Source organism: Prionailurus viverrinus, chromosome F2 (assembly GCF_022837055.1).
Source record: "Prionailurus viverrinus isolate Anna chromosome F2, UM_Priviv_1.0, whole genome shotgun sequence".
NCBI classification, from domain to species: domain Eukaryota; kingdom Metazoa; phylum Chordata; class Mammalia; order Carnivora; family Felidae; genus Prionailurus; species Prionailurus viverrinus.
In genome coordinates this window covers 15,528,185-15,552,400 of record NC_062578.1, presented here as the reverse complement: position 1 = coordinate 15,552,400, position 24,216 = coordinate 15,528,185, and the positions used below count along the sequence as shown (strand labels likewise).

At 38.6% G+C, this 24,216-nt stretch overlaps 1 protein-coding gene across 1 annotated transcript in view; it reads left to right on the top strand.

Annotated features, from left to right (window-relative positions):
* The first annotated feature begins 961 nt into the window (after positions 1 to 961).
* The window catches only part of LOC125156762 (cytochrome P450 7B1), a 172,324-nt gene continuing 149,069 nt past the window's right edge, over positions 962 to 24,216 (top strand). The window contains exon 1 of the mRNA XM_047842988.1: positions 962 to 1,212. Within this exon, the coding sequence (XP_047698944.1) occupies positions 1,100 to 1,212 (113 nt within the window). The 5' untranslated portion in view covers positions 962 to 1,099. The remainder of the gene's footprint in view (positions 1,213 to 24,216) is intronic.

The following is a 24,216-nucleotide window of genomic DNA, read 5'->3' as shown; positions in this document are numbered from 1 at the left end:
GAAAGGTCAAAGGTCAGAGGCCTGGCGATCAGTTCCTAAGCTGTTGCGGTAGTCCAAAGAACTGTGGAAATAAAAATCTTGCATAACGTAAAAAACACCGTGGTCTTGCACTAGTTAGGCTAATAGTTACTAAAATGGTTAACAGTTACTTAAGTGAGCAGGGAGGGTAAATTACTTAACCTGAGTTTTGTTATATGTTTTCCAAAATACCGCTAAAAATTACATCTCAAGTTTGGTGTGGAGAGTATATTAAAACATGTGAAGTCCCTGGTGAATGGACCTCACTCAGGGAAAGACATTTAAAAAACTTCTCCCTTATCTTTTGTTAAGACCACCTGTGGGGCTTGTACCGCTTCTATTTTGGCCCTCAGCGTTGTTCTGCAATAGACTAGTCTCTTCTCTCTTCCTGGATCCTGTGCCTCAACGGCCCTGGTCTCTCCGACAAGCCTTCGCACACAGTAGGCTCTCAACAAAAGCGTGTAAGCAAACAGGATGTGCAGGGCCAAAAAGGCTGCAAGGACCAGGTCGGAGGCGGCGCGCACCACGGGTATGTGTCGCTCGCCAGGTTCTCTGGGTCGTGCCTAAGAGATCAGCGGTGCCGCTGAGCAGCGGGCACAGTCCCAGCCCTTTTCAGGGGCACGCAGGGTCCCTCTGCTTGAGCGGCGCGGGCTACGGAATGAGGAACCCAAGCGACTCACTTCCAGAACTGAACAGAAATCTCCCTCCTCCAGGCCTTCAGAGGTTCCTCGCCAGGAAATCCTAACCCCTACCCCCTCTTCTCTGGCCCTCCTTCCGGCCCCTAGGAACCCGGGCGCCGTTTTCCAGAAGCCACCGGGCCGGAGGCGGTCGCGGAGCTGGGCGGTACGCGTGGGTGGGGGCTGGGCCGGGGGAGGGGAGTGCAGGAACTTTGAAACTCAGCCTCGGGGGCCCGCGGTGACATTCCTGGCAGCGCCGCGAGCAGGCCAGCCTCTGGCGGCCGGACCGAGGGAGAGCCGCGCAGAGACGCCGCGGGAGGCAGCAGTGTCGCCGTCCCGAGAGAGACCCCTGGCTGGCCGCTGCGGCGCGCGGGAACCAGACGGCGGAAGACTTGTCCTCGGGCATGGGCCTCTTCTCGCTGGAGCCCTTCCTGCCGCAGCTACTCAGCTTCCAGGGCCTGGCCCTCGCCGCGGCCCTGCTGCTCGGGGTCTTGTGCCTGAGCTCCAGGCGCACCAGGTAAGCGCCCCCGCGACCTCATCGCGCGGCCGGGCAGCCAGGGCCACGCATGCGCTCTGGGCCCCGCGGACCGCGCGCGACCCGGACTGTGGAGAGTGCCCCGCGATTTCAAGTGCGGATAGTCAAGTTGTTGCGGGTGGCGGCGCCTTGGGGTATTGTGTGTACTGACAAAGGCTTCTTCTTCTGCCTCTTCCCCATACATACGCATACGTATTAAAGCGTTGGGACTGAATTCGATTTGCTGCTCCTGTATAGGTTGTAATAAGCCCTGGATTTGCATTATTCATTATGCATCACGCATGGCTTCCAGACACATTTTGGTGCCGACTTACAATGAGTTGATGCTTTATGACCTAGAATTCGTAGAGCATTTCGGGAGGGGAATTTTCTTACATTTCATTAAGTTAAAAGTGAAATGTTTCAGGAGAATGTCAGTGTCTAGTATGAAGAATAACTCTGGGTGCTTCTCTGCCTCAGTTTACTACACTGTACCTCATGCGGAAAAACGCAGTAATAACACCTCATGGGAGTTTGCTGAATACGAAATAAGTTTACAGTGTGTATTTTGTGCATTTACTGTAATATTTTATTAGAAAAAAACCAATAACACAACACCTAGAAGTGTGTCACTTCTTTATCTGATTTGAAATGTGAAAGTAGAAACAGATATTCAAAATAAAAGCATTCACTCGAAATCCTCTATTTTCTCTTTGTGATTAGATCTCACATACCCACGTGTGATATATATATATATATATATATATATATATACACACACACACACACATACCTACACACGTGTGAGATCTAATAGATATTAGATCTCTATTAGATCTCTATTATATATCTATATATACAGATATCTATTATGTATCTACCGATCTATCTATATAGATAGATAGATGGATGGATTGATATACCTACACATAGATATGTTTATAGGTATGTGTGTGTGTGTGTGTGTGTGTGTGTGTGTGTGTGTGTGTGTGTGTGATATAGGTTGTTTCTCAGTAGTTTGGGGAAAATGGCACCATTGTACCACATTCAAATACCTGTGGACATTTCTAGAATGCACATGGGTGAATACTCTAGAAGGGAACTTTCGCTTTTTTCCCCAGGCAGGTTTTCAGTGATCATCCTGGAATGTGTCATGCCCTCTCCCAGGCTGCCTTTTCCAATGGCTGTGCTTTAGAGCCCCAAATGAGGACTTAGGATGCTTTAATTTCAGTGTTATGTGATTCTGTGTAGATTCAGTGTCAGTCAATGCCACATTTGAAATAAAACTGAGAAATTCAAGATATGATTTGGACGGTGCTAGGAAACAGTTTATTTCCAGAAAGTCATTAATATGATATAAATTTTTGTCCAACAATTATATATATATATATATATATATATATATATATATATATATGTGTGTGTGTGTGTGTGTGTGTGTTTAAAAATCACCATCTTTTACTAATAATAGACTTGAACATAGATACGGGCTTTCTAAATTATTATAAAGACAACATATAAAAAGAGTGTGTGTAGCAAGGCAAACATGAAAGCAAACATGTCTCTATTATTCTTTCTCTACCTCCTATCCCCTGCAAAAATGAAGGTTAGTCTGACCAAAACAATAAAAAATAAATGTAAAATGGTTAAATTCTTCTAAGTGAAATACAGAGTGGCACTAAATTATGTATGTGTTAAAAGGGACACTTAGAATGAAAACATTTATAATAATGAATATGGGAAAGTGTTCACAGAAAATATGGTAGGGAAGAGGCAGTAACACAGATTTTTAAATGTTGCAGTTCTGGACAGCAGAAGTCTGAAACAGGCCTTACTGGCCTCAATCAAGGTGTTGGCAGGGCTGCGTTCCTTTTGATGGAACCAGGGGAGAATCCATTTCCTTGTTTCTTCCACTTTCTGAAGGTCACTAGAATTCAGATTTCTTTTTCATACTCTGATACTCCTACCTCTAGCTTATAAGGATCCTAGTGATTGTGTTGAACTCACCCAAATAATCCAGGATAATCTTCCCATCTCAAAGTCCTTAACTTAGTCACATCTGTAAAGTCCTTTTTGTAATGTAAGGTAACACATTCACACATTTGGGAAACATCTTCCTACCACAGTACTCCCTCTGACCTCCAAAGATTTCTGTGCATCTTACATGCAAAATATATTCACTCATCCCAACATTCACAAAAATCTCAACCTATTAGAATACCAACACAAAGTCCAAGATCTCATATAAATCTCATTGAGCTCAAAAGTCCCAAATCTCACCATTTAAATCATCTAAATCAAGTGTAGGAATCTGGGTATGATTGATCCTGGGACAAAAATTCCCAAGAACATCATGGGACTTCCATGCATGTCACAGGGATTGACTCCATCAATAAGAGGCTCCTCCACAGATTTTTCCTGGATCATTCCCTTTACATTCCAGGCTTCTTTTGACAGGGCTGAGGGGAACATTAGTCACATGCCTAATCTTTTCAGTGTTCACTAATACTTTGATCATGAATGTGTATGACTGAACTGTCAAAAGTTCAAAACAGCCAACGTGAAACCAATGAATCACTGAAGTAGTAATTAGTAAGAAATTATTGTGCATATACCAAAAAAATAGTTCACAAACCAGGAGTGCTCAAACCAGAACATGGGATGAGTTTCAGTGGTATATTTTTATAAAGCAGCTTATATTAAGGTGAGAAATCAGTAACTGTTTATTCCTCACAGTGATGGCTTACATTATTACAATTTTCAGTGGTTACCTCATATAAACCTTGAGAAACAGTTCAAGTTTGTTTTTTTTTTTTGGCATTTCCAAAGTTACAGGTAAGAAATGATCCAGATCAAGTTAACCTTGCAAAATAAGCTAAATTAAGCTTTACCTGAATGACTAAACTGGTTCTGTCTGCTGAGGGAACCTTCAAGGCTGTCTCCATCTATCCTTGAATTTAACAGAATACTCCAACCTTTTGATTTTCCCAGGCACTAGCAAAATTTGTTCAACCACATCTTTGGCTTTCTTTCCAGAGCACTCTTTCTTGACAGTGAATCTCCTAGTTTTACAGCCTGAATAGGCTGAGAACTTCCCAAAGCATCAGTTCCCGGTTCCTCTAGGCCCAAGGATTCTTCCCTTCATATCTTTCCTCTCACATTCTACTATAAGCGGCAAGTCAAACTGGGCTACCCCTTCAACACTTTGCTTAGAAATCTCCTTGGGTAAATACCCATGTTCATCCTGTACAAATTCAGCTTTCCACATTATGGCAGGACACAATGTAGCTGAGCTTTCTGTAACTGTGGGATAAAGATCTCTTTTGTCCAGTTTCCAGTGGCATACTTCTCATTTAATCTGAGCCCTCACCAGCAGTACCTTTAATGTTAATATTTTTACTTATCGTCTCTTTAGGATGGTGTAAATATTCTTTAAGATGATATGTATGTTCTCTCCTGTAGCCCTCACTTTCTTCTGAGTCCTCAGTAGGGGTGTTGTTAACATCTGTATTTCTACTTACTGTATGTCCAAGGCAATCTGGATTTTTTTTCAATCATCTTCCTCAGAATTCATCAGCCATTGCCCAGTCAAGTCATGTCTACATTTTTACGTATTTGTCACAGCAGCATTACACTTCCAGGGACCAGAATTGTGCTAGTTTCCTACTGCTGCTTTAACGAATTATTACAGATTCACTGGTGTTAAACAACAGACACTTACTTTTTACATTTCTAGAGGTCACAGTCTTACTGGTCTAGTATTAAGGTTTTGACAGAGCTGAGACCCTTCTGAAGGTGTTAATAGGTTCTGAGAACATCACTGAACTTGCACTATATGAGGAAAGTCATCAACTAGAAAAACACCTGAAAGATTGAGCCCAGAGAAGGTCGCTTCACCAAGTGATATTTTCCAGACTGCCTCAGAGAGAATCCCGTTCCTCAGCAGGAGGTTCAAAGGGTCCATGAACTCCGTGACCATTGACTTGGACTAACCTGAATCATCTTCCTTAACTAGAAAGTGGAAATAACAGTTGCCACACAAGGTAGATGTGAGAAGCAAAGTGGTGAGAAGTGATTTCTTTTTGATTTTTAAGATGTCAAGTTTATGTAGATAATGAGTTATTTTGAAATGTTGATATGTTAGCCAAAGCATAAGAGACTCTTAAAAACTGAGAACAAACTGAGGGTTGATGGGGGGTGGGAGGGAGGGGAGGGTGGGTGATGGGTATTGAGGAGGGCACCTTTTGGGATGAGCACTGGGTGTTGTATGGAAACCAATTTGACAATAAATTTCGTATATTGAAAAAAAAAAGAAATGTTGATGTGTTGACATCACTGTATCACATAAGTCCATTATTTCCTCTTTCTAATTGATTAATTACTCCCAAACAAGACCCTTGGTGCTCTAGATCCCTCACATTGTTACCACTGCCTAGACAATGAGAAGAGCTAGGTTATCATAGTAGATTTGTTTCTTGTTTCTTCTTCTTTATAGGAAAAGGATGTGGGTAGCTGAAAGCAAAGTAATTTTCTTCTCAAGAGTATGCCGAATTTAACAGGCTGATTTTTATGTTTTACATAGGAGGTGCTAGAGAGATCTCCAGGCACATTTCTGGCAACAAGTAATCAGTTACTCCATGGTACTGCACTTTCCCTTATTAAACTGCAGAGTTTGAATTAGTCTTGTTACCATTTGAGACAGATTTCAGGCTTGCTTTGCTGTTTTATTTTGTAACTTAAAAAAAGAAGATCTCAAAGGTAGAGAATATTCCTATTGTGTAATTAGCGGAACATTTGAGCTCTGAAAACACTTTGCTGTTTATTTGTGTACCCTTCAAAGTGACCATTTGATGGGTTGTGGGAAGTTCAGAATTGTTCATTGGGTCACCATTAAGGGTGATCCAATGCTGTAATCATATTTGCTGATTATCTGTTTGCAGAAGAGAAATAATTTCAGAAGTTACACAAGATCCACATGAGTCTCTTATCTCTATAAGAAAAAATCTTGGAGTGCTTACCTTAGAAATGTAGGGCCATTTATATATGTAAAGTCACTCATGGCTTAGTGTTTGCCAACAATGGGACCTTCTTATAGAAGGCAATGTAGTGTAAGGCAAAGAGCATGGCTGTGAAGCCAGATGGACCTAGATCCAACATCCAGCTCCACCCCACTATGATGCTGAGTTTTGAGAAGAAGGTAAGGGAAGATAGAAATGAACAATGTTGAGGCCCTACTTTATCCACACTTCGTGCTGAGATGTTTTGCGTATATTATCTCATTTAATCTTCACTGTGGTTCATGAGATAACTGTTTTTAAGCTATTTTTCAGAAGAAGAGATTAACACAATAAGTAATTAGCTCATTTGCCTAAGGTTGCAGATTTACTCAGAAGTGGAACTGGGTTTTTGATTCCAGGTCCATAGCTATGGTAGACAGAATAAAACCCCCTTAACCCCAAAGTTGTTCTCACCTTAATTCTCAGAACCTATGCATATGTTAGGTTACTTGGCAAAAAGATTAAGGTTGCAGATGGAATGAAGGTTGTTAATCTGCTAAGCTTAAAATGAGGGATTATCCTGTACTATTTGCATGGGCCAAATATAACCACAAGTAAACCCTGGAAGAAGGAGGTAGGAGAGGAAGTCTACCAACCATTGGTGGCTTTGGAGATGGATAAGGAGTTCAAATGACATAGGATGTGGGCAGCTTATTGAAGCTGAGAAGACAAGGAAATAGATTCCCCTCTAGAACCTCCAGCAAAGAACCTAGTCCTGCTAACATCTTGATTTTAGCCCAACGAGACCCGCTTTGGACTTCTGGGCCACAGAGCTGTAAGATAATACATTTGTGTTGTATAGGCTACAAATTAGTGGTAATTAGTTATAGCAGCTGTAGAAAACTAACACAGTACCCGTATCTTTCATGCCCTTTACTTTAACTACACTGCCTTTTGTAAGAAGTTTCAAAGAGTGGGAAAGACTGGGCCTTTGGTGACTTTCCTTGTTGCCTATGAGAAGCAGGACAGAAAGTAAGCATTTCTAAGTACTCAGTGGCTTCATGACTATACTAATGCGTGACAATTTGAGAATTTTTGGTCCTACACTTCACAGATCATCATAGGCTAGTCATCAGTCTCTCTTCCTTACCTATCAGTATACAAGTAAGTGTTGAATGTTTGTTATGTATCTTGCATCTCTGAATGTTTAAAATCATTTTGAAAATAAGTCATAGACTTGTAGGCATTTAGACCCAGATGTGAACTGGTCAGATTTCTTATTTCTCAGACTTGGTGCATCCCTACATCCTGCTGCCCACAGCCTGGAGGATAGAGCAGGAGAGGACTCTGAGGATTTGAGGGGACCTACGGGGGTGGGATGCTGCACTTTACTGACTTCCAAAAAAGGAGTAGAGCAGAGAGAACCATCAGCTGTAGAGCAAAGATAACAGCCTCTTGTAGGAGAATATTTCTGTATTTTATCCAAAGTAAAATCCCACTGAAACTACTTCAGGTTACTCTTCTGTGAAAGGCAAAGGACAAAATTATAGAAAGCTACTTTGCTGAATAAGAGAAGGTGACATCTATTATATTGTGCATTTTTATAGCCAGAGTGCTCATTTTTATGGCTTTGGCATTTTTTTCGACACAGAAGTATTTGGGATAGGATCTTCTTTTTTTTTTTTTTTTGTCCATAGGAAAGTGGAAAGGATTAATTAAGTCTATAATTGCTTAACGCAGAAATTAATAGACATTTTAATAAAAGCACAACCATAACAGGATTTAAATCTATTGTCATTTCTCCTCATAACTTTATCCTAAATAGTTGATAATAATGAAGGAGAAACTGTAGGTGCTTTACTGACTAGTTTCTCAGTGAATATTTGTCATAAGAAATGAAGGGTGAATGAATGAATGAACAGTTTGGTGCATTAATTATCTATTTCTAATCTGAATATTTTAGAGTTGTAGATATTGATATAAAAATATACAAACTTCATACAAAAATTATACATCAAATGTCATACATGTCAAGTTTTCTGCTGCTTTAATTAAAAAGGGAAGATATCATAAGCAAGTGTTTACCTATCATGAATATTTATAAATGGAGAACATATTGGTGCAATGGTTATTCTTTAGTGTAAACCTAACTGAAAACATAGCAATTGGAGTGCAGTCAATTCCTAAAATTCCTGCTTTTGCAAATTCAGAATTTAAACATAGGTACTGTTAAGTTTCAGTTCTAGGTACTGGATTTTGTAACTGTGCTTATGATTCCCCTCCCTGGCATAGGTGGACAGTGTGTTTTATTTAACAGATCAGAGCTCCTTTGAGAAAGGGCTGAGCCTGGTTTCATTAATAACATAGAATCACACACATTTTGGTCCTTAGTACACTTAAATAACGGTAGGATCATTACTCACAAACTATTAACGACACCATAGTTTCTGTCTGAAAATCAGAATCGTCCTGGTGAAAGCATTGTCTTTCTGAAAGTCAAAATCATCCTGGTGGAAGCATTGCTTTATATTATCTATACCTTGGAACTCTGAACGTCCAAACTGCTTTATCTCAGGAAGACAAATGGCTTGTAGCTCAGTCATGTCTAGTGAGGATTTAGTGTCATGATACTGTATTTTGCTGCTTTGGTCCTTTTCAGGCACGATGTGAGGGGATTACCTTCTATGGATGATGGACAATTACCACTTTAGGGGTAGCTACTCCAGTATTATTGACTCTTATCTATTTTTGTGTATTGAATATATAGTACTATGAAGTTGGTTTTGACTTGTTGTAATAATAACAATGGACACTTTTGAGCATTTCCTATGTGTCTACTAGATAATAGAGGCAAGTATTTTATATTCATTATTGTTTTAAATTTATTGAATCTTCCCTCACAATGATGTTTTGCATTTTATAGAGATATGAAGTCTCATGTAAATAATGTTCCCAAAGTTATACAACCAGAATGTAGTGCAGTCTAGAATTCAGACCCATGATGTTTGGCTTCAAGTCCAATCATCTAACACTATTTTAACTTTTTTTCTTACTCTTTTAATCTTTGTCGTAATTTTCTGACATATACATTTAACCTTTCCTGAAAACTTAAGTATTAAGATCTAATACAACTTTTAAGCATTGCTAGTAGAAATTTAATTAAGATAGGAACATATGCATTAGGACTTTAAAAGAAGAATGTGTTAAATCTTAAAAAAAAAAAGCAGAGAATGATCGTCTGCTATCTCCCTCTTGCACTAGATTGTGTGAAAGTCACATTTGATGGACAATGTTAGAAAATACATCTTTTTCCTTTTCTCATATATTTACTTTTGCATCCATTCATTTAATGACTTAGCAGAGGATTTGAGATTCACTCCATGCCCAGACTGCCCTTTGTTCAGGTACAGTAGAAAACAGGACAAACAATAAAGGACCCTGCCCCCCCTTTTTTTTCCTTTGGACATGCACAAATCTGCACATAATTAATTTGATGAGTTTGTAGATAAGTATACATCCATGAAACTGTCACCACAATCTGTCATAAACATATCCATCACATGCATCTTTTTTATTTATGATGATGATGATAAGAACACTTGACATAATATCTACCCTCTTAGCAAATTTTGAAGTATACAATACAGTATTTTAACTATAGGCATGGTGCTGTGCAGATCTCTAGGACTTATTCATCTTGATAACTGAAACTTTGTACCCTTTGACTAATATTTCTCTGATTCCCCCTCCCCACTAGTTTCTGTTATTCATTCTACTCTCTTCTTTGAGTTTGACTATTTTAGATTCCTTATATAAGTGGTATCATGTAGTATTTGTCCTATGTCTGGCTTATTTTACTTAGCATAATGTCTTTCAGGTTCATCCAAGTTATCCAAATGGTGGGAATTCCTACCTTTTTAAAGGCTTAATAATATTCCATCATATATATATATATATATATATATATATATATATATACACCACATTTTCTTTAATCATTTATCTGTAGATGGATATTTAGGTTACTTAGGATATCTTGGCTATTGTGAATAATGCTTTAATGGACATGGGAGTGTAGATCATGATTTCAATTTCAATTTTTTTTGTATATATACCCAGAAGGGTGATTGCTGGATTATTCAGTAGTTAAATTTTTAATTTTTTGAAGAAATGCTATACTGATTTCTGTACTGGCTACACCAATTTACATTCCCACCAATAGTGTACCAGGGTTCCATTTTCTCCACATATCTTCCAACACTTGTTATCTTTTGTTTTTTTTGATAATAGCCATCCTGACTGGTGCGAGGTAATATCATTGTGATTTTTATTTGCATTTCCCTGATTAGTTTTGTTGAACACCTTTTCATATACCTATTGTCCATTAATGTCTTCTTTAGAAAAATGTCTGTTTAGTTCCTTTGTCCATTTTTTAAATTAGTTTTATTTTGTTTTGTTTTTTTTTTTTATAATTGAGTTTTAGTAGTTACCTATAGATTTTGGAGATTAAAGCTTTATCAAATATATGGTTTGTAAATATTTTCTCCCATTCTGTAGGTTGCTTTTTCATTTTATTAATTGTTTCATTTGCTGTGCAGAAGCTTTTTAGTTAGATATAGTCCCACTTGTTTATTTTTGCTTTTGTTTCCTGTGCTTTTGGTGTCATGTCCAAGAAATCATTGTCAAGAAGCTTTTCCCCTTCTAGAGGAACATGCCGCTTGACACAAAGAATAGTAAGCAGGCTGAGAGTTGCACCTTAATCTCTGAAAATTTATAAAATTTGATTCAAGACCCCTGTTTTCAAAGGGAAAACAATGTTGAAGAACCCAGAATCAACAAGGAAGGATATTTCACTGTTTGGGAATCAATTAAAGACAGTTCAGTGTGTTTTCCATTTTAACAATCCTTCATAAGCGGATTGTACAAGCTGTTATACGTGTCATTGATGCAGTTACTATTGCGCTTCTAGAAGCAGCATTAAATATTGTGTGAGAAAGTGTTACAGACAGTTCAAATATTACTTGATGTAGCAAAGCGTAGTGGTTCTTGATATGTCTCTTGAATGCTCTCAGGTCTATAGTGAACTTTCAGTCTTGCTTTGGATTTTGAATAGTCTTTTTCACATGGACAAAGAATCTCAGTACTATATGCAGAATGTGTAACTTTGCCCTTATATTTCTTTGCAGGCCTACATGCAAATTCTTTCACTATACATTCAGTGTGTGTGTGTGTGTGAATATATAAATGTATAAATATATGTGTGTATATATGTGTATATATTTCAAACTAGTTCTACCCTTTTTGCTTGTCAGTGTGTTGTGCCATATGGTATAGAGCATCATGCCAAAAGATAAAAATATTTCTAGAACATATGAAATCACCAGTCAACTGAAGAAGGGTAAAGACTTTTGACCACAGCATTTGTGACTCTGATGCATTTGTGGGTAATAGTACATAGCTTAATACCCCCATTCTAAAAACAGGACATATTTTGAAGTTAAAACGGCTCTTACTTTTTAGGGGAAGGACTCCAAAAGTAAAGGCTTCGAAAATTTTATTTTTCTAAAGGAATTGATTCAAATTAGTGTTTTCTTTCTATACTGAAATTCTCCGTATTTTATTTATAGAACTTTCCCCCTCTCATTTTAATCTCTAGAGTTACCATAGAGAGAGGCCTTGAAGATAGAATCCACCCTATTGCAGGTGGATAGAGTCTTTTGGCTCTGGATCACATGGCCACTACACGGTTTTTCTAACTTAATTCCATAGATGGGATGTTTTAACCAAAAAAAGAAAGGTACAGAAAATCAAATCCCACAGCATTCTCAGGGACCATGGAATAAAGTCATAAGAACAGTTTGATTCAAAGGTATTTACTGTCCAACAATAAGCAATAAGTGATCTGCAGGTGGTCTACAGTATGTGTTACTGTGCTACTCGGATTTTACTCATTTTAGGCCTCATTTTACTCATTTTAGACGTGGATTCCTTTGTGCCACATTGAATATTGTTTTCAACTACTTAACTAATAAAAACGAGAGGGAAAAAACTTAAGTAGTTGATTCATTACCCAAGGATTGAGTTGAATGCATTTTTTACTAGAGAGAGAAACTGTTACGTAAATAAGAGTAAGTGCCATTGCCATGACCTTTCTGGGTAACAGTTCTGTAAATAGTACTCATGTTATTTGACAAAGATCCAGTCTTAACTTTTCATCTCTTCACTAATTGATTCTTCTTTTGTATTGATTCACTTATCCTAATGTCCTGTTTTTTTCTTTTCTTTTCTTTTCTTTTCTTTTCTTATCTTTTTTTTTTTAACAAAATGACCCAACTTGGACTTGGTTTTTACAGGATAGATCTGTAATATGATAGTCTTATTAAAGTGTGTCTTAGCAATGCTGCTTCTCATTTTGTGATTTATGTTTCAACTCTGCTATATTCCAATTTACTTCATAGGCAGTAGTTGCCTTACCTTGAGACAAACCTAGATCTCAAAAATATTCAAGTGAAAGTCATATTCTAGAAGCATCTGTATATTTTATTTGTTCTTGTGCTTTTCCCTTCATTCACTGGAGATCTACTATAGAGAAGTTTCTTTGATTCCAAATATGAGTTAATGAAGTTTAGTAGGTACGTAAAAATGTTTTTAATTACACTGCATTGGAAGATATATTCAAATTATGCTTCACTTTATAGGCAACTATAATATTTTTAAAGGGCTAGTCTTTCTTTTTTTAGGAGCCAAAGTGACTGATTCATGTCAGTTTCCTCAATCTGCTTTAGTGGGACTAAGATAACTCACTCCCTCTTTGAAACTCTGTATTTGTACTCTTTTAAAACAGTCATGTTTGAGAAGAAATGCTGGCCAAATAGAACCAAAAACTGAAATAGTGTCTATTTTTGGACTTTAAAAATTGTTCATGTCTTAGAAAAAGGAACACATAACCAAAGAGTCTCAAGCACTGTTTATATGATAGGGTAAGAGGGTCTTTAAGTATTTTAAGATGCCTCAGATTTGTAGAACATCTCATGACCTGTGTAGCAAATTTAGAATAATGCTAGGTTATTTAATCACTTAAAATAGATCAGTCTTTATTTGTCAACAGCTTTGAACAATGACAGTTTTATTACTGTAGTTATGATATGCACAGATTTATCTTCAAATCCCCCTCCTTGTTTAGAATTTATTTTCAATAAAAGGAAAATAAGGGAAGAAACATGCAGGGACATTGGATATTGTTTCTGTCTGTCACAGGTTGACTTTAGAAACACGTCTAGGGGCACCTGGGTGGCTCAATCAGTTAAGTGTCTGACTTTTGGTTTCAGCTTAGATGGTGATCTTCATGGTTCATGGGATCGAGCCCCGTGTTGGACTCCATGCTGTCAACACAGAGGATTCTCTCTCTCTCCCTTTCTGCCCCTCCCCCCTCAAAATAAATAAACTTAAAAAAATGTCTAAAATTTTGGCTACATCTAGAGCTTCCTTTTCATAGGTCTCTAAAGCCTTGGTAAGATCAAGTAAAGAAGAATCCACAGCAGTGAGTGCTTTTATTTTCCAATTACTGTCTCCGGGCTTTCATTGGAATGCTACAATTACAATCAGATTAAGAAAATAACTTAGAATACTTATCTTTATTAAAAGAGAACAACTAGGGTCATGATATTTATGAAATCAGAAGTAAGAGAACTCCCACAGCAGAGGAAATGGCATGATAATATTTCTTCCTAACTCTCTCTGAGCCTCAGTTCTCTCATGTGTAAATAAGGAAGTCAGACTAGATAATCACTATGTAAATAATTTGATTCTACAGGGACATTGCCATTCTCAAATTAACCCCTCAGACTACACATATTTCAGTTATATAGAATGTACCTGTCCTCAAACACAGTATATATAGTATGTTTCCTGACTCTGCTGCAATACCCTTCTTTCTGCCCTTTTAGATCCAACATAAAAGCTGCAATCCCTATCTCTTAAATCCATTAGTTTTCCCTTTTGTATGTTCTCTTCAATTCAATTCAACAAATATTTATTGGTTACCTACAGAGATGAAAGTCAAGTTGTGTCCTCAAGGAACCAAATCTATACAGCATATAAATAACCAAGCAATTCCATTATGCAGTCTAATAGATAGAGATAAATCACAGAAAAGCAAGTGTTGATGGTGGGGCTAGATTGGAGAAATTCTTAGGAATAAGAACTACTAGACTTGGCATTGGATTACATGTGAATAGAAGGAAAGGGAAGGGAATGGTGTAAGGATGACTCTTAGGCTTCTGTTCTAAGTGACTGGAACTGAATCTTTTGATAAGATAGAGACTATTTAGGAGGATTGGGTTTGGGGCTAAGAGGATGAGTCTATTTTGTTGGATGTCTGTGCAGTGTCTATGGGATGCCTTGTTGTAGTATTATCCTTGTAGAATTATCTTTGCAGTTGTATACATAGATGTTGTTTTTCCTTCAATTCTACCTTCATAGTTTTTATTGGGAAAAGGATAAGACTGATGCATAGGTTAGTAGAAAGAAATTTGTAGTAACTTGCCAGCTCAGGACAATTCTCCCAGATATCACATCTTCATCAACATCTTATGTTACATATTAATGTTATCCACCATCCTTTCACAAGATATGTCTTCTAAGCCAAAGTAATTAAAGAGTAGACATATGATCTGAGTCTTCCACTTGAATTTTTCAAACTGCAGCTGATAGGGAAGATCCCATTCATTTATGGTCCTAGAGTTGTAAAGGTGTGAGTCTGGAAATGGCTAGCAGCCATTTGCCCTATCTTGAGGGAAGCAGGTCTACATTAGGAGGAAATTTAGCTAATAAACAAACAAAAACATCAGAGAGGATAGCTGAAGATCATCCTTCTTCATTCACTCAACAAATGTTTCTTGGGTGTCAAATATGTGCCAGGCATTGATTTAGATGCTTGGAAAATACCTGTGAACAAAACACACACACACACACACACACACACACACACACACACACAGTCTTCACTTGTGGAACTTGGAGACAGACAGACATTAAATAACAAACATAATAAGTAAGTAAGTTATATATCATGTGAATAAAGTCTATGGAAAAAGGAGAGCAAGAGGAATATGAAAGTGGGACTAGGTGTAATTTTAATAGGGTCATAAGGTTAGCCATCATGGAGGAGGCAAAGCAAAGAATTGAAGGGCTTGAGGAGAGAAGGAGGCTGTGAACATCAGTGGGAAGAACAGTCCAGTCATAGGGAACAACCAGTGCTAGGATGGTGCAGTGAGGCATGCCTGGTGTCTTTGGGGAATGGCGAGCTGATCAGAATTGTGAGAGGGGAGTGACAATGCATAATGTTTTTGAAAATCAGGTCAGGGATGCCTGGGTGGCTCAGTAGGTTAAGTGTCCAATTTCGAGTCAAGTCATGACCTCACGGTTCATGAGTTCGAGACCCACACAGGGCTCTGCACTAATGGTATGGAGCCTGCTTGGGATTCTTCTCTCTCTGTCTCTGTCTCTCTCTCTGTCTCTCTCTCACTCTCTCTCTCAAAATAAATAAGTAAACTTAAAAAAAAAAGAAAGAAAGAAAATCAAGTCAGAGGAGCAACAAATAGGATTGTGAATGGCCTTGAAGATCATTGTAAAGCTTTGGCTTTATTTCCTAGGGAAATGAGGAGCCATTAAAGAATTGGGTAGAGTGGAGTCAGGTAGTCTGATTCATAATTTACAATGATCACTCTGGCTGCAGCATAGAGAGCAGGGTAGAAGCCAGACACCAACAGGAGGTTAAGAAATGACAGTGGCCTGGGTCAGATGGGTGTTGGCAGTGGAAATGGTGAAAATAATCAGAAGCTGAATACATTTTGAAGGTAGAGTTGTCAGGATTTCCTGGAAGAGACAAGTTAAGTGAGACTCTAAGATTTCTTGACAACTGAAGGATGGAATTGCCCTGAGTTCATGTGGAAAACTGCAAATCAGGTGCATTTGGGAGGGAAGATCAATAGCTCAGCTTTGGACAGTTAAATGAACATGCCCGGGGAACAGTTGGATATTTGAATCTCAAGGTCAGGAGAGAGGTGTGGATTGGAGATATAAATTTGTGGGTCATTGGTATATAGATAGAGAAGTAAAGCAACGAGAAGAGGTAAGGTAAGGGGGTAGTATAGGTGTGAAAGAGCAGAAGGACCAAGGGCTGAGCCTTGCTACACCCACATGCAGAATTTAGACAAAAGAGAACTGGGAAGGAGCAACCAGTGGGGTAGGAGAAAACCCTGAGAGTGTGGTGTCCAAGTGAAGAAAGCATGTCAAGAAAGAGAGATTAATGAACCATATTGAATGCTGCTGTCAGGTCAAGTGAAATGAGGACCAAGTGACTTTTGACTTCAGCAAGATAGAGACCATTGTTGATCTCAAGAGAAGCTTCTGTGGCAGAAGCTGAAAGCCTTTTTGAGGGAGCCTGGAAGAAGAGAGGAGTGATATTGAAGGCAATGACGACAGATAAATCTTTCAACAAGGACTTGTTCAAAAGTTTTGTTGCAGAGAGAATCAGAGAAATGGGAACAGAAGATGGTGGGGGGCATTTAATGAAGGAAAGGTTTTTATTTTTCTTTAGATATATATAAGAGAAATGAGAGTATATTTGAATGCAAATAGAAAGGATCATATAGAAAGAAACAATGATGATATAGACCAGAGAGGTAAGAACTTCCAGACAAAATTTCTTGCACTAATGAGGACAGTGTATTAGGGTTCTCCAGAAAAATAGAACCAATAAGGGTGTGTATGTGTGTATGTAATGTATATGTGTATTATAAAGAATTGGCTCACTCACGTGGTTTTGGAGGTTAGCAAGTCCAAAATTTGCAGGGTGGGCCATCAGGCTGAAGAACTAGGAAAGAGCTAATGTTGCAATTCAAGTCCAGAGGCTATCTGCTGCAGAATTGGTTCTTGCTAGTGGGAGGTCAGCCTTTTTGTCCTAGTCAGGCCTTTAACTGACTGACTAAGGCTGCTCTCTTATGGAGAGCAATCTGATATATTGAGAATCCACTAATTTAAATGTTAATCTGATCCAAAAGCACCCTCACAGAAATAGCCAGAATAATGTTTGACCACATATCTGGGCACCAAGGCCCAATCAAGTTGACACAAAATTAACCATCCCAAGCAGGATCTCATGTGCAAGAGGAGGGTTGGGTTAGATAGGGGCCTGGATTATTCCTTCACAGAACAAGGTAGGAGGGGAGAGTGTGAAAGTCTGTGAAAGTTCCCTTCAGATTACTTCATTTGTCTTGTAAAGTAGGAAGCAAGATCATTGGAGGAGAGTGAAATGGGGGGCAAGGTGTTGGAAGTTGAGGAACAGAGGAAAAAGAAGCTATGAATTAGTTGTCCAGCAACATAGGAGAGTGACTGGAGTAGGGAAATGTGTCAGGATTGCTAGACAGAATTCAGGGTCACTCAAGACTTGGAGTCATTGATTGATTTTTTTATTTTATTTTATTTTATTTTATTTTATTTTATTTTATTTTATTTTATTTTTTTAAACGTTTTATTTATTTTTGAGACAGGGAGAGACAGAGCATGAACAGGGGAGGGTCAGAGAGAGGGAGACACAGAATCCGAAACAGGCTCCAGGCTCTGAGCTGTCAGCACAGAGCCTGACGTGGGGCTCGAACTCACCGCGAGATCATGACCTGAGCCGAAGTCGGCTGCCTAAACGACTGAGCCACCCAAGCGCCCCTGGAGTCATTGATTTAAAGTGACCTTTCAGCAGGATTGTGTTTTTCCCTGGCCGTGTTTGCTGCACAGGCTACATGAGAAGGCAGAACTTTATGCTAACAGAGTTATGGCTTTGCCTGTGAGCTACCTGTTGTGTGAGAGACACAATAATTGAGGGAGTAAGCCAGGGAGTGACTGAGATGACTGGCCATAGAATTGAAGCTGGCAAACAGGGACCAGAGGACATCAAGTGGGAGAGGGACTCAAAAGATGGATGATCTGAGGGCACTAAGCCCCTGGTGCCTGTCACTCCTGGGGCCAGCTTCACTCCTGACTTTGGTTACTGAGCCGATTTTCTTTTGAGCCTAAGTAGGTTGGGTTTCTGTCACTCAAAGCTGAAAAGATTCTGCTAGTCTGGGCAAGAAATAAGAGGAAAAAAAAGGAAGGAAAGAAGGAAGGAAGGAAGGAAGGAAGGAAGGAAGGAGAGAAGGAAGGAAGGAAGGAAGGAAGGAAGGAAGGAAGAAGAGAAGGAAGGAGAGAAGGAAGGAAGGAAGGGAGACGGACCTAACTGACAAAACTTCTGTCTCTATAAACAAGTGGTTCTTAGCTCTCACAGTGTATCACAGTTGAAGTGTGTCATTGAAAAAATAAACCGACGCTCAGATCCCACCCCTGAAATTCTGATGCCATTGATGAGGACTGAAGAAATTGTTTTCAAAATTCCCCACATAAACCAGTGTTCACCCTGGGTTCAGAGTGATAGTTCTAAATCCTCTCAACTAAGGTCTTTAGTGACAGCCTCAAATTATTTAGATGCTGCAAATTAATCTTTGAATTAAATGATCAATTAATTTTTGGATTATCTCTGTATGCTACTGGGAGATTTATGGGGGAACGAAAAGGTGTTCAGATTTCCCCTGGATAGTTTTTATAGCTCTAGTGACCAGCCACATGTAAAGCCTAAGGAGGCCAGTGATGGACTGTGGGTCCATCCACAGCATACATGTGACCCTGGTGTGCCGGACATCGCGGGAACATGGGCATGGCTGTGCTCTCCAGGAGCTCACTGGGGGTTTTATTTGTGTTATTGTTTGTTTAATGTTTATTATGGGGAGTATATTGGTTTTAGATTTATGGTTCAGTAGTTTTATTCTTTATGGTAGATGAACACTTTACTGCAAATTAAGCCTCCTTAAATAATCAGTGTGTAAAGTATGCATGCCCCTTTTAATAGGCATTTATAGCAGGGCAGTAGAGTATACTAGAAAGGGCTTTGGTCTGTATGTCATCAGAGCTGTGCTGGAGTTCCATCCCCCTCACCCCACCCCAGCTCTGAAATTCAGGGCAAATTTCTCACTCTCTTTGTGCCTTAGGGTCCCCACCTGTGAAATGAGGGGCTTGTACTGGAGATCTCAGATCCATTTGAGCCCTAAAACACCTATGACTTAAGCCATAGTTTTATTTTCCCCCCAAATTATTTTTGAGATACAAAGGTATTGTTTTTGTTTCTGGGTTGTTTTTTTTTTTGTTTTTTTTTTTGGTTTTATGACACACTGTTTGTCTCACCTCTGGTCTATGTGTCACCCCTCATTATTGGAATAATGCCTAGTGCCAGGTGGGAAACATGAATCAAAGTCTGCTTTCCAGTATGGCTTTTAGGGATGCATTGTGGGGAAAGGCAAGGATGTCTATTCACAAAACAGTGTTGTTGAGAATTCTAAGCAATAAAGGTGAGGTAAAGAAGAATGGTAAGAACACTGGTTCTCACTAGACATCAGAAAGGAAGGAGGGAGAGCTGTTCTCGTGTTGCTCCAGGAAGACTTCAGGAAAAAGGTGGTAATGCACCTAGTGTTTGCAGGATGAACAGGATCTCAGTTTTCAGGGAGAAGAAGACTACCCCTTGTGTGAGTGGCTGGGGTGGTAGAATGAAGGTGGCAGCATGGGCCGAGGCCTGCGGAGAGGGCTGGGGGGAAGCAAACGTTCTATTTGGAAGATGGAGGGAGCAATCAGTTTGCCTTGGAGAAGCAGAAGACTGGAAATACAGAAACGTAGATGTTGAACCGAATGCCAGCAGTTGACAGGGCTGTGAAATTTAATGGATAGAGCACATTCAAGTATTAATGTTTAATTCCATTTATTGAAAGCTGAACAAATTTTTTTAAGTTTATTTTGAGGCAGAGAGCATGAGTGGGGAGGGACAGAGAGAGAGAGGGAGAGAGAGAGAATCCCAAGCAGGCTCCACGGTGCAAGTGCAGAGCCTGATGTGGGGCTCGATCCCACAAACCATGAGATCATGACCTGAGTGGAAATCAAGAGTCAGACGCTCAACCTACTGAGCCACCCAAGCGACCCTGAAGGTTGAACAGTTAAAATGGGGAAGGGGGATTTAGAAGGGGTAAAAGTATTTAGGAAAGCAGAATACAGAATGAGGTTTGTACATCCTGGGAGGACACAGAGAGGATAATGTGAAGGTAGTTTTGGGCTCTCAACTTTCATATACTTTACAAACTTTTAATCTAACATTGATATGCCCAAGAGCATGCTTGAATGCCAAGGAGACTATTCTACTTCTTCTTTCACAGTCTTCCAGCTCTTATTGAATCATTGTCTCAAAGCAGAAAAGTCTCTTGGGTAGGGAAAAAAAGTAAAGATTCAAAGTGTTTGTGTTTGGCAAGACCCATTTAATTAGGGCACTGTACCATCTTTCCCATGCATTTCATTAAAAGATTAGATTCCAACAAATTTTGCTTTTTAGTTTGAGTAATAACGTGTCAAAATGTGTAATACGTTTGATATGTTTTGTTCAATTGTGTGCTGCTAATGATTGAAATATTTTAATGATCGTTTAACCCAGAAGAACATTTCTAACAGAGTAGGATACCCCATGAGCATTAAAAACAATATTTAATTTTTTTTTAGAGTGAGAGAGAGTGTGCAAGTGGGGTAAAGGGGAAGAGGGAGAGAGAGAGAATCTTAAGCAGGTTCCACTCTCAGTGCAGAGCCTGACATAGGGCTCGATCTCACAACCTGGGATCATAACCTGAGGTGAAATCAAGAGTCGGATGCTCAACCAACTGAGCCACCCAGGTCCCCCACAATATTTTAGTTTTTAATACACATATTTTTTGCAGAGATGTGTAATGGGGTGACCTAAAAAAAAAAAGCTAATGTGTAGCTGATACTCCTGTGCAACTAATCTTATATAGTTTGTAATCTGTTTGAAAATCTGTCATGAATTGGAACCACTCAAAGGTAGGTGATTCTTTTATTAAGAGATTGGTTTTGATTTGGTTTGGTTTTTCAAATGGCCAACTCAGGCATTTGGCTATCCCTCACATCAAATAAACCTTTGAAATGAAACAGCCACCTACCAACTGTATAATCTTAGACAAATTGCTTAACTTCTCTGGCCTCAGTTTTCCCCTAAGTAAATTGGAGATAAAAGACATATCTCATAGTTTTGTTTTGAAGAGTAAATGAGATAGTGATGTGAAGTATTCAGTACAGTTTCACGTACTCGGAAAGCTCTGAGTCAATGGTCTGTCTCTCTCGCTCTCATTATATAGAAATAACTGAAGTTGACTGTAGACCAATCATTAAGTTAAAAAGTAACTTGACTTGCAAAATTATCATAGAAGAAGTGAGTAAATTAGTTTTTTTGAAAAATAAACTAAATATTGGGAAGGCATTAAAAGAGCAAGTTACAAAATAATTGCTCCTTGAAACATGAGTTCATCTCATCCTTTAGATTTTTGTACATTGGTCATGTCTATCTACCTACCTGCCTGCCTCCCTACCTGTTTATTAATGCATGAAATATCTGAAAAACATTTGTTATTCACCAGTAGTTATAACAATAATAAAATAGGGAGACAACATGTTTGGGGGGGAAGAATACTACAGAGTCTTTTAGTTAATTTTGGTTTATAAGATTAATGCATATAGCAGTTATCTGAAAGCTGATTGGAGGCATTTGAACTCTTAGGCTACCCAAAATGGTTTCTTCTCAAAAAGGATATGAGCTATTAGAACATATCCCTTTAATACTGTGCAAATTTGTGCAATGGCAAACAGTTGGTAGCCCTGACCATTGCATCCTTTAACCAAGGTTTCAATGAATTAGGTAAACTTAGTGAAATAACCTATTTTCTTACCTATTTGTATTATCCTCTCAAACTAATTCCACCCAAGAGTTGATAGTTCATGGTCTTAATTTCCTTGCGTGTAAATTATTAACAGAGATTCTAGATTTGCTGGTTGTTTGGTTAATATTAGTGAAGTTGATCATTAAACCTGTAATTGAAGAGGAGTCCAAAAAGAAAATCAGTGTGATCACTCATGAACAGGTAGGTTTATTCTCATGTCATATCAAAGTAATTTTTATACATCCGCAATGACCCTTTTCAGACTTGTATGTAACTTATATGTAGTTTTACAATCAATTCCTTTAGATAAGACAAAATTGCAACTATAAGATTCTTATTGATGCACTAAAAATATCTACCATAGTAGGTTTTTGAGCTGTAATTAGGGTAACCACCATACTGTGTGACTCTCCATAAGCTGAATGTGTATGTTCTGTGCTATCATTTATAACAGTTTTTGCAAACTAAAGAAATTTTCACATTTGAAAATTTGGAAAGCAGTTTCAGAATCTCAACTTTGGAACATGCCTGTCTTTCTCATTTCCTGCCTCCCTCATAATCCCTGCATTTCTCCTCACCATGGAATATGCATAGGAGCGAATGGTTTGAAGACAGTACTGTACACAGTTCACACAAGGTCTTGTTAAGAAGATGGGACTGAATCTTCAACCATATGGAGTGCTGAAATTTTTGGGAACAAACCAAAATGGTAATCCGAAGTCTTATTTAGGAAACAAAACTTGTGTGACTAGAAATAGACCAACTCCTAAATATATTCTGCTTTATGTGCATTCTGGTATAAACCACATGTCACTAAGTAGGGTGTTAGGGGGTCAGTGGAGGGCAGGCATACTTTTTACCTAAAAAAGGTGTTTGCCAGTCCAGAAGCTGATTATATTCTTTTCTAGTTTGATAATTTCAAGTCTTCTCTACCCTACTGACAAATCTATACTTTATGTACAGAATTTTTAATATTGTCAATCCCTTTGAGGAAATGAGTGTTCATTTTAAGACAATTTTGATTATGAATTCTGACCTCAGAAATCTTACATCCACATTTCAATTTTTAAATTATCATATAAAATATTATCTGAAATATTGGTTTTCTTTTGAACTTAAACAACTGAAAATAAAATTGAAAACTCCTATTAGAATTTTTTTCTCCAAATCTCTGTTACCTGTGATATGCAGTTATGATAAAGTGGGTTCAAATCGCTAGATTTTGAAGCATCAGTATCTTTCTCACCAATTAGCTACTTTATCTTAATGCAAATGATTTAACCCCGGTGAGCTTCAGTGTGCTTGTTAATAAAATAAAAACTTTTTATTTTATGATCTAAGACTCACTCCAGGCCTCAGTTTTCATTTTCATAGAAATCTAACATCCCATCTTCATAGTTTGATCATTTTCCGTATTTTTTCTTATAAATCATATGCCTATCAGGTTCTTTGTTTGCTAGTTCTCATGATTTGGCATATGGCTATATTCTATGTTGCTGGCTGTTCTTTTCATCTTCTGGTATATTTCTTGTGCGGTTAATAGAGGGGAACCCACCAAAATTCATTGTTGTGAAATAATGGAAGTATAGATATTTAGAGATGTAAGTGATTGTAAACAACATTAAGCCCATCCATTAAAAATGAAAAAAGTTCTGGCAGAATTATTAAAGGACTTGATTTTGGTTTAGAGGATGGATCTATGAACTCAGATTAACACACTGATGACCTTTCACATTTCGTTGAGTATACTCCCTTTTAGCTGGGTTCTCAGCCATAATGTTTCTACCCTGATGTAATCACTGGTTGGTGACATTTATGAATAGATCTTTGGTTCTGGTGAGTTACAACAGTTCCAGATTTCTGTATCCAGGGCTCCAGCTTCTAACCTCCATCATTGAGTTCAGAGCTGACCAGGCTATGAAGGCCACCCTAAGAATTATTTAACTTCCTCCTCCTCCCACTTCCCACAGTATAGCAGGACCCCAAGACGCTTTGTGAAGTCCTTGGTCAGCATTTGTTTATTAACAGACTGTCCCTTGGGCTTGTCATCTGGTAGGTGATGGTTGGGATTGTGTGATGCCCCAGATGGGAGAGAGCATTGTGTGATAGAATGAGGAAGAGCTTAAGCTTTGCCCTTAATTAGGTAGGTGACATTGAACTCT